This window comes from Eupeodes corollae, chromosome 1, assembly GCF_945859685.1.
Source record: "Eupeodes corollae chromosome 1, idEupCoro1.1, whole genome shotgun sequence".
NCBI classification, from domain to species: Eukaryota; Metazoa; Arthropoda; class Insecta; order Diptera; family Syrphidae; genus Eupeodes; species Eupeodes corollae.
The window spans coordinates 76132347-76147019 of NC_079147.1; the positions used below are offsets into that span (position 1 = coordinate 76132347).

At 34.6% G+C, this 14673-nt stretch overlaps 1 protein-coding gene across 1 annotated transcript in view; it reads right to left on the reverse strand.

The window, feature by feature from the left end:
• LOC129941270 (S1 RNA-binding domain-containing protein 1) overlaps positions 1 to 3235 on the reverse strand; it is a 32311-nt gene extending 29076 nt beyond the window's left edge. Inside the window, exons 1-3 of the mRNA XM_056049857.1 lie at positions 2965 to 3235; positions 2757 to 2900; positions 2459 to 2685 (exon numbers count right to left, since the gene is read on the reverse strand). Of these exons, the coding sequence (XP_055905832.1) occupies positions 2459 to 2685; positions 2757 to 2900; positions 2965 to 3125 (532 nt within the window). The 5' untranslated portion in view covers positions 3126 to 3235. The remainder of the gene's footprint in view (positions 1 to 2458; positions 2686 to 2756; positions 2901 to 2964) is intronic.
• Between the last annotated feature and the right edge of the window lie 11438 nt (positions 3236 to 14673).

Consider the following 14673-nt stretch of genomic DNA (forward strand, 5'->3'; position numbering starts at 1 on the left):
AGGAGGAAATGCCAATCAGATGGGTCTTTCAACAAGACAATGACCCTAAGCACACCAGCAAAAAATTTAAGGAGTGGTTTCGGGTCAATAGTATTTCTGTTTTAGATTTCCCTCCCCAATCACCTGATCTCAACCCAATAGAGAACCTTTGGGCAGATGCTAAAAAAATGGTTGCAGCATCAAAACCGACCAACAATAATCAGCTTTGGATAACAGTTGAGACTGCATGGAAAAGTATCCTATTGGAGAGATGTCAGGCTTTGGTTGATTCTATGAAGCGACGATGTGAGGCCGTTATAAGCAATAAGGGGTCTACAACAAAATTTTAATAAATTTTCTTGAAATTTTTATCAACATTTTGTTAATTTCCTTAATTTTTGTGAATACTGCTATTTTTTTGACTGGAGCAAATCTTTACCTTGAAGGTATTTTTTTTTGTATTTTTATTTATTTGATAAAATCCAAACTTTTCTTGTCATAACCTGGATTAAAATTAATGTGGCTTAATAAATGTAAATATTTATAACGATTGAAAATCATTAGGTATTTATTAGGTTCAATTTTTTCAGTATTCCCTTCTTACTGCTATTATTTTGACCGCAGCTGTATATATTGCTACTATTATTATTTATTTTTATTTTTGTACATATACTTATATTTAAATTAATTATTATATTTTGTTAAAGTAGTCTGTAATAGTTTTACTCTGTTTGATGAAATAAACAACTGCAGATCAGAAAAACCTTGCAAAATCAATGCGTAAGTTTTTTGATCTATTCTAATCTTCAGGTCTACCCTTTATAGTTTAATTTAAGCCTAAGTTCTTAACATGATTTTTTCCTTGAGCCCAACTGACAAGATGTCGTTACAATATTCAAACATTCAAAATCAATGTACACCGACTCTTTTCTGACTAATCCCTTCTTCCATTATATTCCTATTGAGTATGTATTATATTGAAGGCATACAAAACTCTTGAAGTGTACGCTGATGATTAGAAAAAATCGCAATCGTAGCTAAATAAATTAAAATTCAGAATAAGATGTTTAAGTTCAAACCATTAAATAATATTTTCATCAGAAAATATTAAACATTAAAGACCGAAACATCATTTTCCTATACATTTTAAAACAAAAATAAACGTTCCAGTTTTTCGTTTGATCAGGCATCTAGGTGATTTTGACGTCGCCGCTGAGGCCTTCGTCATTTTTGAGAATTACTATTCTCAGATTATTTAACTTTATGTTTTGACTTTATAAGAAGAAATATAAGTATCATAATTTTCATGAAAAGATTTGTACGACTTTGAATGCTTCTGGGTTATGAAGGTATTAAACTGGCCTAAGAGTGTCAGTTTCCATCTTGGACGGCCACTATAACATAACCTAACCATGCCGATGATGTCAAGATATTCCGGCTTATGCCTTAGCACACGTTTGTGTTGAAGCCCCACCTTCGATAATCGTTGAACTCCTTGACTTAGTGACAAAGTTTGAAAATTTCGTCCAAATTCAGTTGTTGTGCTACAACGAACTGCAGAACTGGTGGAACTGCATGCAGAAATGTATTGAATGCTTTGTTTTGAAATCCAATAAAACTTTTTAAAATGAGAAAATACGGGTGGTTATGTTCGGTCGGACACTGTTTGTATTTTTTTTTAATAAAACATCGGAAAACAAGTGATTATGTTATTGATAATGCTAAAAACTACAAACATGTTCTTAGGGAAATTGTTTTTTCATATCAATATTATGTTATAAATCAAAACGTGCATGCATTTGTAGGGTTTTAAATTTATATTTTGTGTTTTTTCAAAACTTTTAAGAACAGTGTGCATCGGTATCTCCTCTTAAATCCTTGCCTATTTTCCTAAAGCTCGCACTGTGTTTAAACTTTATACATGTTAAGGGTATGAATAACCCCTTTAGTGCCCGTTTATTATAAAAAAAAAGACTTCACTTTGGAGACTTTTACTACAATGATCCTATTGATCTAACAAATTCCGACATCTACTGCCTTAAAAGCTTCATAGCTAGATCTAACTGGTTTACTGGGTAAGGCAGATCTAAAGATCCATGTGATACCACAACAGATCAACTATTCATATAACTGTGTTAGTTTTCCCGTCAACAACAACCTTAACCTAAACCAACCTAACCTACGTCAGAGAGTGAACGCGTTGACCGTTTTATAGTAGCTTTATGGCTTCTTTGGAGTAGACAAGAATACCTAGAATATTTCGGATATACAACTGGATCAGCCCAAGGCAGTGGTTGTTGAGTGAGTTAAATTTTTTACACAAACTCAGAAACAACCTTTGGAACAATGGAGCATACATGTTTTTTTTATTTTGATTCGTTTAAAACTTAGAAAAACAAATTATAGAAAGTAAGTAAGGTTTAAATAGTATAATAACAACTAATATAACGTTGAAATATAGATAAAGATATTAACTTACCCATAAAAGAAGAATTTAGTGCATTGTACATGGATGGCCTTCCAGAGTATCTCTTCTTTTTCACAGACAAACATTGTCCATCTGGGAAATCATTGAATGCTTCATCACTATTTGGGTCTTGATTTTCACATTTCACTGTCTCAGTTTTAAGTGAAGCCTTCGTTTGTCGTGGCTTTCTTGGAGCAGCTGGTTTCTTAGGAGCAGCAGCCTTTTTAGCTCTAGGTTTGCTACAGAAAACAAAAAATCATACACAATTTAAGAACATATTTTGCCAGTTAATGGAATTATATTTCCTTACACAACTTTTGTTGATGTTTCATCCTCATCGATAACTTCTTCTTTTTTGACTCTTTTGACTGGAGGCTTTTCATCGACATCGTCATCTTCATCACAAACATCTGCCACTGTTGCAGTTTTCTTTGGAGGTCTTCCACGACGTTTTCTGTAGGTCAATGTTTAGGAATATTTATACAAAATATGTCCATATGGTTAGTTTATTTACTTACACAGCTTTTACGGGTGATTTTTTGACTTCAAAACTAGTATCGGGATCAACTACCTTCTTGGCTCTTCCTCGTCGAGGTTTTACTGGAGTATCAGCTTCACTATCTGACAAAACGATGGTTGCAACTTTTGCGGCCGCACGTCTTGTCGGTCGGGTGCTCATGGTTAATGATTTATTCGCTGACTACAAATATTAATATGGCTTTTTTTGTTGCAATAAAAATTGCAAAAAATAAAACTAAACAAAACAAGCCGCCAAATAAATAGCGATAGTGAAAACGGTCGCCGCTTCAAATCAAATTTTTGACAGTTCGATGTCAATTTAAATGGAAAAGGAAATGGTTTTCTTACTCACGATGTTGGTAAGTTGCTTAAAATTGTTTCTATGTTATCCCGAGGGCACATAATTAAATTATGGTGTACTTATTTAAACGAACATTGTTTTATTCTCGCGTAATGTTTAAATTCTTATTAAATGCAATTCGCCTGACATTTTAATTAAAAACATTTTTCCTGTGATGGAAAATTGAGAAACTATAACAAAAACCAAAACCTGAACAATTAAATAACCCTTGGGACCGGAAAAAAGTGGTTCGATTGGGAATTGTATAGAGCAGAATGTCAAGATTATAGTAAACATGTCAATCTTTATTATGTCATCTTCGTCTGTCACAATGCTGTACGTGTAACAAAAGCCTTACATTTCTTCTTTATTTTAAAATTTATTTACCATGTTACTTTTTTACGTTTTTTTACACATTTTTCAGGAAATTTATTTAAATTTTCTTTTAATTGTGAGGTTCATTCAACTAACTGCAATATTTTTCTTACATTCGTGGGATAATTTTCAGGTTTTAATTCGTTTTTACAATATAAAGAATTCAAAGTACTATAACTATAAACTACTTAAAACTGGAACAACCACAGAAGCAAATCTAACTATCTAACATTTTTTGTTTTCATATTTTGTTGTCCTTTTTTCTTATTCCTTTTTTTTCTTGCTTCACCCTATCAGTTCGGTCCCGTTCTTACACAGCCCTACTGAACCAAAGGAGCTCTGCTCCGCCTTGTGCCATGACGTTCCGATTGTACAGGAGTCGCCTATTCACGGTTCGTTGTCTGACGTGGTAGATTAGCGGAACTGCCAATTTATCCTCTATCAGACCGCATCTGTCTAAAAAGAGAAATGCCTCTGGTGGAATAAAGCCGGTCAAGCGTGCACTCTCTAAATACTCGTCGTTCGGATAGAACGCCCCGAAAATTAAATTGTTGGGCGGAGACATAGCTCTTGTAATGTGACCCCGAACAAGTTTTATCACGTAATTGTCAAATCTGTTGAATCGATCCCCGTTGTAAATTACCTTGTTGGAATAGTAATGCAAGTAAGAAAATTGGGCTGTTCGATATAAGCCGGTACAGCGTCGTAAACACTGCCGCTCGAACACCCGAAACCTCTCCATCTGGGAAGGGGCCATATAACAAATTACCTTCACTCTGGAGTCAAGCCGATTGCTGTAAAACAGCCGTTTCGTCAGACCGAAGGCTCCTCTGGCCCTGGTCAGAGCAGCATTTATATGTCTGTCGAAATATAAATACTGATCTAACCAGATACCGAGGTACTTCACTACACTTTTGCAAGCTAATGGCTGCCCGTGAAGATCAACGATGACCATCTTGCTCCAATTTTTGCACGTATCCCTCGTGGCTTAGCCAACGGGGTCCGGAACAGAATTGTCCCCGACTTCTGGACATTTATTTTCAGTTTCCAGTCGTCGCAATATCGCTGAATCTTGTCGAAATCACGCTGCAAGAGAATTCTAATAACCTCAACCTTTCGGGCCTACCTATCAGATCGCTGGTGTTAATGCTGAAGAGAATCGGCGAATTTACCACTCCCTGTTGAAGACCATTTTTAATTGAGAATGTTGTGGTAGAAGTGACATTGCCACTTTTGTCAACAAACTTTCTACCGTTAAGCATATCATAAAGTATATGCAGAAATGGCTTGTTTATGCCAAGCCTGCTCAGTTTTAGGTAAAGACCCTCTAACCATACGGTGTCAAAGGCCTTTTCCTAAACAACCAGAACAGCACCTGTGCATTGTTGTTTTGATTTACTCCATTGGATATCAGAAACGAGTTGAGACGCAGTATGAATTTTGTCATGAGCATGACCCGCCATCAACCCAAACCGGAATTATTTTGCTGTCCAGTCAATCAGAGCCTTATTGATTATCTTTTCGAAATCTTTGCTGATGCTCGGAAGAAGACTTATCGACCGAAGATTTGACGGGTTGGAGTTGTCCTTTCCCTTTTTCGGGAGAGGATGAACCACAGCGGTCAGTGCATTGTTGAAGAGTGTGGTGTAAATGTCGATTGCCTCCATCGGTAAATGTCTTAGTATACAACTTTGGATATACCAACGACACCTGCTGACGTTTTGTTTTTTATTGAATTTAACATGAGCTAAAGCTCAACCTTTCGGCACTAACAAGGGACTTTGCTCGGTGATTATGGCATTTGCCAAGGAAGGAACTGAATGAAAATACGGTTCTCAGATCTTCATTGTGTCATATCATTTCGAAGGTAAAAGTGATGAATTAGGGTTCTGTTTCTAGGTCGTGGTTGGGGGCGAATGCTAACATTCACCTTGTACACTTGTTGGAAAGCAGCTCCCACCTTCTCCACTTTTTCCTTCGGATCTTCGATTATAAAAAAGTCATCGTCAAAGATGGCTTCTTCGGGATCTATTTGCTCTGTCCTGAATACGTCCCTGTTCTCTTCGTCTTCAGTTCTTTGGAGTTTCAGACACGGAAGGTCACTATCGTTTTTTTCCTGAATATCTTGTTGGTTCTGGGGAACATACTAGGGTCACTGGAATTAACTGACCGGATCTTGCGGTCCAGCACGTTTTAATTGATAACCTGTAGTTCTCCTTAATCAACAGATCAAAATTTTAAAATTGACGACTTCAGTGTCCTAACCTCCAAGTCGTGTGGGTCTGTAAGTCGTCTGTACAAATTGTTGAGTCTTGTCAGTAAGCCACTCTTGTGCTTACGTAGTGCGTCAATAGGCGCGTTTCTGTATACGTCCATTTGATCCCGTTCTTTGTACTTTGGTATTGTACGTTCCATCGTCCGTATTATTGTTTCTTCCATCAGTTGTAAATGTTGGTCAATTTCTGTATTTGTCAGGTTTCTGTTGTTTGGTGGAGCTATGTCACTCGAACGAAGTCCAACGCACTAACCATCACGCTACGGGTACTACCATGATATTAATATAGATTTTTTTATATTAGTCTCGATTTATTATGCATGTATAGATGTTTGGTTTTATCAGTAAAATGTTCACTATTTTTTCCAACACATATGTATTTCTAAATATTGGCTTCGAATGTATCAAGAGTTGATGGTTTGTAGACTCAAGTCGGCTAAGGAATTTTGTTCGCTACATATTTCAGAAATGAGCTTGATCGCTATATATAATCTTTCCGTAAAAATGAACTATGAACTTTATAACTTTCAAAGCAAATTTCCACACTTTGAAAGCGTTTTCCAGTTAAAAGATTTATGGTGAATTTGCCAAACCTTAAATGAACAGAAATGTCAACACAGTTCCATATTCTCAACTGTCAACGACCATCTTAATTTTTCATGCAGCTATTAACACATTTTATTTTTTTTAAATCTGTGGTAATAGTAGTGAAGTACCCGTGGTATGATGGTCAGTGCGATGGACTGTCATTTTCACGGGTACTGCCTCGTGCGAGGAATTGACAAATTCTCCAAGAGTAACTCTTGTCATGAAAAGTGCTTTCTCAAAATTAGCTGTTCGGATTTTGCATAAAACTATAGGTCCCCTCCATCCCAGACAATAGTACTCGCACACATTAATGGTTGAGAGTTGTATGTCACTAGGCCCTAGTTCTCAACGGACTATTCCGCCACCCAATATATATTTATGTAATAGTAGTTTTGAGAAACTGCTTTCTGCCAGGGTTCATTACTGTAACCCAGAAATTATATTCAAATTCATCGACCAGATGTAAGAAAAAACAGCCAACAAAAAGAACTTAAAGGTAATGCAAGTTTATAGTATCTCATCTGCCAAAAAATTATCCTCTATTAAGGCAACTTTTTTAAAAAGTTGACTAGAAAGTTATCCAAGAAAATTTGTCCTTACTATCAAGTGGCGTCCAGTTGTGTCAAAAAGCCATCTTATAATTTTATTTCGTTCAACTGAAAGATGAACTTTATAACTCTGTGATTTATTTGCAAACGAAATAAGGACAACGAACTTCGGATATGTACGTGGAATGTTAGGTCCCTTAACAGACCACGTGCAGCCGAACAATTAGCGGAAGCCCTAAACTGCTGCAAGGCAGATATTACAGCCATCCAAGAAGTGCGATGGGATGGACCGGGCAAACGCAAACTAAAAGACTGCGACATCTACTACGGCGACTGCTACCGAGAAGAAAGACAGCGTCTATTTGGGTGTGGATTTGTTGTTGGAACTTGGCTCAGGCAAAAAGTCTTGAGTTTCATCAGTGTGAGCGAGTGCATCACGCCAATCCGCATCAAGGCTAAATTCGCCAATATCCCGATCTAAGCCAAAACAAGGAAGTACTGTGAGAAAATTCGACGTTAGATGGCTAAAATCGCAAGAGACTGCCATGTCTTTTTCCGATCGAGTCTCTAATAACCTCTTAAGGAGTCCTATGCTGCCTGCATTAAGCATTGAAAACCAGTGGCAACATTGCCTTGCAGCCATCAGAGATGCCGCCTCTGAAGTGCTAGGTTTCACACGACCACAGCTAAACCCCTGGATTGACGAAGAATTCCGGCAAGCGCACGCAGCGAAACAAGAGGCCTACAAAACGGCGCTGCATAAAAGGACCAGAGCTGCTCGCGACCTCAACGAGCAGAAGAGGAGAGAGGAACACCGGCTTCTTAGATGGAAAAAAAGAGAGCATGAGAAGCGCGCGATCGAGGAGATAGAGGGATGTCACAACAGAAATGAGGTTCGTAAATTTTACCAAAAGGAAAAAAAACCTCCCAAGAGTACCAGCCACGAACCGAAGCCTGTAAAGACGATCAGGGGAACATCGTAGTAGAAAGGAGACCCTCTAAACTGCACCAACTACAGAGGCATCGGTCTCCTTAACATGGCGCATAAGATCCTCTCCGCCGTATTATGTGAACGTCTGAAGCCATTCGTCAACAACCTGGTTGGTCCTTATCAGTGTGGCTTCAGACCAGGAAAGTCCACTATCGACCAAATATTCACACTACGGCAGATCTTGGAAAAAACCCAGGAGCTTTAAATCGATACCATCTTTTTATCGATTTTAAAGCCGCATATGACAGCATCTATAGGGAAGAGCTCTACCGAGCAATGTCTAGTTTTGGCATCCCAGTCAAACTTATCCGTTTGTGCAGAATGACGATGGAGAATGCACGCTGCTCTATCAAGGTCGGAACAGATCTTACCGATTAATTTGATGGCAAAAAAGGTTTTAGACAAGGCGATGCACTGTCATGCGACTTCTTCAACATCGTTCTGGAAAGTATTGTGCAAAACTCAACCGCCAACACTAGAGGCACAATCTTCACAAAGGTCCATCCAATTACTTGGATTCGCAGATGATATTGACTTAAATGGAAGATCCAAGCGTGATGCTAGTTGAGCGTTTTTGAGCATTGCGACGGAAGCGAAGAAGATGGGTTTAGTGGTCAATGAGGGCAAGACCAAGTATATGCTGTCATCAAAAAGGACACTGAACGACGACGTCTTGGACAAAACGTCACCATGGACAGCTATAACTTTGAGGTAGTTAAGGACTTTGTCTACCTAGGCACCGCTATTAATACAGACAACGACACTAGCGCTGAAATCAAACGAAGAAAAACTCTTGCAAATCGCTGCTTCTTTGGACTTAGAAGACAATTGAGAAGTGAAATCCTCTCTCGAGCATCTTAAATCACCATCTATAAGACACTCATCATCCCGGTTCTCATTTATGGCGCTGAGGCCTGGACCCTGTCAAAGAAAGATGAGAGCGTCTTAGGATGCTTCGAGAGAAAAATTCTTCGGGTGATTTTTGGCCCCGTACGCATAGATGGAGAATGGAGGAGAAGATATAACGACGAACTGTACGGGCTGTACAGCGACACTGATCTAGTTTGCAGAATTAAAGTCCAACGGCTTAGATGGCTAGGTCATGTAAAGGAGATGGACATCAACGCTTCAGCCCTGAAGGTCTGCGAATCCAATCCCAAAGAACGGCGCAGTAAAGGAAGACCGCGACTCAGGTGGCGCACCCAGGTGGGTTCTCAATCAACTTGGCGTGCGAAACTGGAGAGGGACCGAGCTGGCTGGAGACGCTTGTTGGTTGAGGCTAAAGTCCACCCCTGACTGTAGCGCTACCTTAAGAAAGTAAGTAAGATTTATTTTTTTATTGCGCTATTTTATTCAAAGTTAGTGGTAAACGGTTCATTTCCATATTGGAAAAGGAATACGAACTTTTTCGTAACAAAACAATTAAAACTTTATGATGTACTTGTAACCTGCAGAATTTTTGTATAAATACAAATGTTGGTACTTCCTCTAAGTAAAATACCGTCAAGTGGCATCAAAAAAATTAACTAGCTAGCTTGTTTTGCGTTCAAGGAATGCAGTTGACTACAAATGAAGTTCCGTATATTTTTTTTGAACCCGCCCAATGCACATTCAAAGACTTATTATGAACTTACACCTGTACTTCTAAATCTGCACTAAAAGAAGAGAGTAGATCAAAAATGCAGTTTCATCCTCCATTTTTTCATACATGAGTTTTTATCACTGTTTCTTGTCAAGCTACTTCGTTTTCAGGCAAGATGCTTGTCACTCAGTGTAATGTCTTGTAAATGAGCATTTATAAAAATTGTCAAAGTTAAAATGACACACGCTGCCATTTGCAAAATTATAGCATCTTCACTCGTCTCTCGATGACAACTTTAATACCATTTTATAAAGCCCTGTTAACATATAAAACACAAATATAATAAAACAAGAAAGTTTTATTTATTTTACCCACATTATTTATTTTTCATTTTAAATATATCACATTCGAATATTTATGGAACATTTAAGTTTATTTTCTTTGGTTATTTTATTTTTGTTTTTGCGAGTTAGCACTTTAGTGTAACAATGTTCTGCTTATTTAAACAAATGATTTTTTTTTTTAAATTTATTGTATATAATATTTCAATAATATATCCGCTTACAAAAGAAAAATTCAAACAACATCGACTTTTTTGTGTTTCTTCTGTTTTTTGAATTATAAATTGATTCATTTTTAACGTCATAAATGGTGTATATAATGTTACAATGTTACTGATCAAAATTACATAAATATTTAAATTTATTGACATTTATTTTGCACTTTTTAAACTTTATATTTTAATTTTAATATTTTTATATTAATTTCTTTTTGTTTGTTAAATAAAAAAAGGTTCTTATTTGTTTTACTTTTAAGAACTTAACCGTTTTAAGCTCATGTTTTCAGGGTGGGTTAATAAAAAATATGTTTAAGTTCTTTTATTTATAAGAAAAAATAAAATAATTTAGTTTGTTTTGATTTATAGATACATAGGTAGAATTGATTTAATAATTTTAGATTTTTAAAAAATGTACAGAACAAAGAAAATGGAAGTTTGATTTGTAATATAGACAACTATACAAAGCAAACATTTTGAGCTATAAATGTGCTATCAAATAGCCTAATCTGAAGCTGAAAAGCATACGGAGGGTTATTTTAGACTCCTAAAAATAAAAAGGTTTGTGTAAGTTTAGGGAAATTTATAAACATTTAAGAACACGTTAACTTGATTTAATTTCGATTAAGAATATAGTTAAAGGGAATAGGTAGAATTGGAACGATTGTTTTGAAACGTCGTCATTAGGGTCTAGTTATATCTGTCATTGGTTTTCATTATCGGAACCAATCATTAGAATATTTTTTGGCAGGCTGATTATAGGTTTCTTTAGAAATGTCTTTTATTGAACACAAATTTCCTGATTGGAATCAAGTTTTTAAGATAAGAGTTGATCTTTATAAATCAAACTGACAGATAGGACTTCAAAGAAAATGAAACGCTTTCAATGGAATGGCTTTATTCCGAAATTTTAAATCAACAAGTCATTGAAAACAATTTCATTACTAAGAAATTAAAATTAAGCTATATGGCCAGTTACAGGAAAAATTGGTTTTCATAATTGAAACTAATCATTGGAAATTTTTTTTGACAGGTTGATTATAGATTTCATTGAAAATGTCTGTCCTAATTGGAAGTAAACGCTTCCACATAAAAATCAAGCATTTGATGTAAAAGTTGATCATTGGAAGTAAAACTCACAGTAAGGGATAGAAAGAAAGTTAAACGTTTTTAGAGGAACGATTCTGTTCCGAAATGTAAAATTAACAATTAGCTGTTCAAAAAAACGTATCCTTAATTCAGAAATTAAAAATAAACGTTCTGGGTTAGGCGCCAGTTATAGCTATATTTGGTTTTCATCATTAAAAACAAACATTGGAATTTTTTTGACAGATTGTTTATAGCTATCATTAAAAATGTCTGTCACTGACAAAAATTTCCTAATTGAAAGTCACCGATAAATTTTTACTGACAGAAATCTGTCATTGGAATTGTGTTAAATTGGAACGACTCGCTGTTCAGGAAAATGAATTTCCGTCCGGAAAATAGAAAAATATATTTTTAGAGAAAAATAAAAGTGTAATTACTCTTTTTTTTCTTAAAAAAGAATTTTTGTGTGGTTTCCGATCGATCAGTATATAATTTTCAATTTTAATCAAAGGGAAATACTGTCAAATATTGATTCAAAAATATAACTGGAGCCTTATTTAATGTATTTTTTGATATAACAAATCTACATCTCTTCAGCTTCAAAATGACATAACAAACTTAACTCTCTTTCAAAACTTAAATCAAAATTTTTAGTTTCATTGAATTTTGACAGCTTGTTTATAGCGATCATTGAAAATGTCTGCCATTGAAAATAATTTCATGATTAAAATCCACTGTAAAATTTTTACTGACAGAAATCTGTCATTGGAATTGTGTAAAATTGGAACACAAATCAGTGGAACGATTGGTTTCCCTTTTGAACATAAAACTATCAGCTGTTCAGGAAAATGAATTTCCGTCCGGAAAATAGAAAAATACATTTTCAGAGAAAAATAAATGCGTAATTACACCTTTTTTTCTCAAAAAAATTCTTTGTTCGATCAGCATATAATTTTCATTTTTAATCAATACTGTCAAATATCGATTCAAAAATTTTTCCGAATCAATTTCAATGATAGCTGTACCTGGCGCCTTATTTAATGTAGTTTTTTGATATAGCAAATCTACATCTCATCAGCTTGAAAATGACATAACAAACTTGACTCTTTTTGAAAACTTGAATCAAAATTTTGTGTTTCATCATTGAAACCAATCATTGAATTTTGGTTGTTAATCATTTAATCATTTAATCATTTTTGGAATTGTCTGAAATGGGAACACAAATCAGTGGAAAGATTCAGCTGTTTATTAAAATGAATTTACGTCCGGAAAATAGAAAATACATTCTAATCGAAAAATAATAAATATAATAATATCAATATTACATTAAACCTTTTTGTTTGTCAACAAATATTTTTTGTGTGATTTCCTATCTATTATTTTCATTTCTAATAAAAAGTCAAACATCCGTTCAAAAATGTTTCCCAATTCGTTCCAGCGACAGCTATAACTAGCCCCTCGCGTCCATTAAAATAAGTTAAAAACTTAAATCTCTAAAATATTTAATGCCCACAATATTTTGTAAAACCATTTAAAATTCAAATACAATTCAAAAATCTAGTTTAGTTTTTTAGAAATTTACAAACAGAAAAACCAGGAAGAAACTTAAATAGAATTGGACGGAAGCTATATCTCACTTCTGTTTTTGTTGTTATTTGAAATAAAACAAAACTAAATTTAATTTTTTTTAAATTAAAATTAAAGCAAAAATACATCTAGCTAAATCTATATTTTTATACTTAAAACGTATTATTTTATTTAAATTCTTTTGGTACTTATTTCTCTAAGTTTTTAAATTTATTTTTTGGTACACTAATTTTGTTTTAATTTAATATGGTGTTACATTTATGGTTTAAAATTCACGGCCATATTTATAGTTAATTATATTTAACTAGAACTTTTTGAATTACTACTAGCCCATAATAGTGTAGCTAATAATGTAGGTTTTTGTTTTTAAATAAATATCTAAAATAATGGAAAGAGTCAACTTTGAGAGAGAGACAGCTAGACGTTTAAGTTTTGAAAGCTAGAGGAAGGTGTGAGGAGGTTTTACATGAGTTATTAAACATTAAATTGTCAAATCGTTTTTAAGACAAAGTACCACGTTGATTGAATGTAAGAAAAATCATATTCTCTACAACAAAGTTTTAAGTTTAAAGGCATAATTTAAGAGCTAATCTATGAACAAAAGTCATCAATTGTCAAAAGTCGGTTATGTTTTCAGCTGTCATTATTAATGGATTTCTAAATTCCACAAAATGACAGTTCTTCCTCAAGATTGAAGAGCAAATGGGCAGGTTTAGACAACATAAGGAACCTCAATTGCAGTCAACTGCAATCTTTTAACGTACATTTTTACCAAGTCAACTAATTAGTTCTTTAAGTGTCATAAATTTTAAAAACAGATTTTTTCTTCACTAACTTTTACCTTCAAAAACTCAATAAATAACATTGTCTATAAAACAATCCACAAGCAAGCTAAAAAGTCCATTACTTATTGTATTTTGTATTGTTCCTTGTCAAATTTCTCTTCCAATTCGACAAGAAACCCCTTTACACAAAACGTCAAATGGAATTGTACAGAAATACAAAAATCAAAGAGTAATAAAATTCAGCTTTCAATTTAATGTCAAATGTCAGCTAATATTTTGAAGTAATAAGACTTGACTTGATTGTAACGGATGTTCTTGACTAACTTTCCAATCCGATAATAGTAATGTGCCTTACTTTAAAGTCCTTTATATCGTCTGAAGTTCAAACTAACCTGCCAAATGCTTCTGGATTTGAATTCAGAATCATTGAAATTAACGACCGAGGCGACATCTAATCATCTGTCAAGGAACTTATTCTTTTAGAGTTGAGACTGGGAGAAAATCACCAGCGCCACTAATAAACCTGACAGCCGACAGTGTACTTAAAAATGGCATGTTCCATGACAGAACTATCTATGACGAGTAATCGGCCTGATCTCAAGTACACAAACGTACACAAATTTAAAAATCGGTTTGAACTGTTTGATGAAACGTTTTATTGCTTCTTCAAAACGATAGCGTTTTGACGATAGTCTCACTTCACGTAAGACGATAATCGTCAAAATGATATCGCCAAAACGATAGCGTTTGCACGATAACTAAATAGGTATCATCTGTCATTGATTTTTAAGTACTAACTAAGCAAATTCAAATTGAAATGTTTCAGCGTAATTGAGTTTTATTACAAAGTGAAAATGAAAACTCGGAAACAAATAAAATGAAAATGGTTATGGAGACAATTATGAGATAAATCAGACCCTATATTTCTTCCAACCTATATGTAAGTATTTTTGTGTTTTCTTTCTCAATTGTAAAATAATCTAAACCATTAT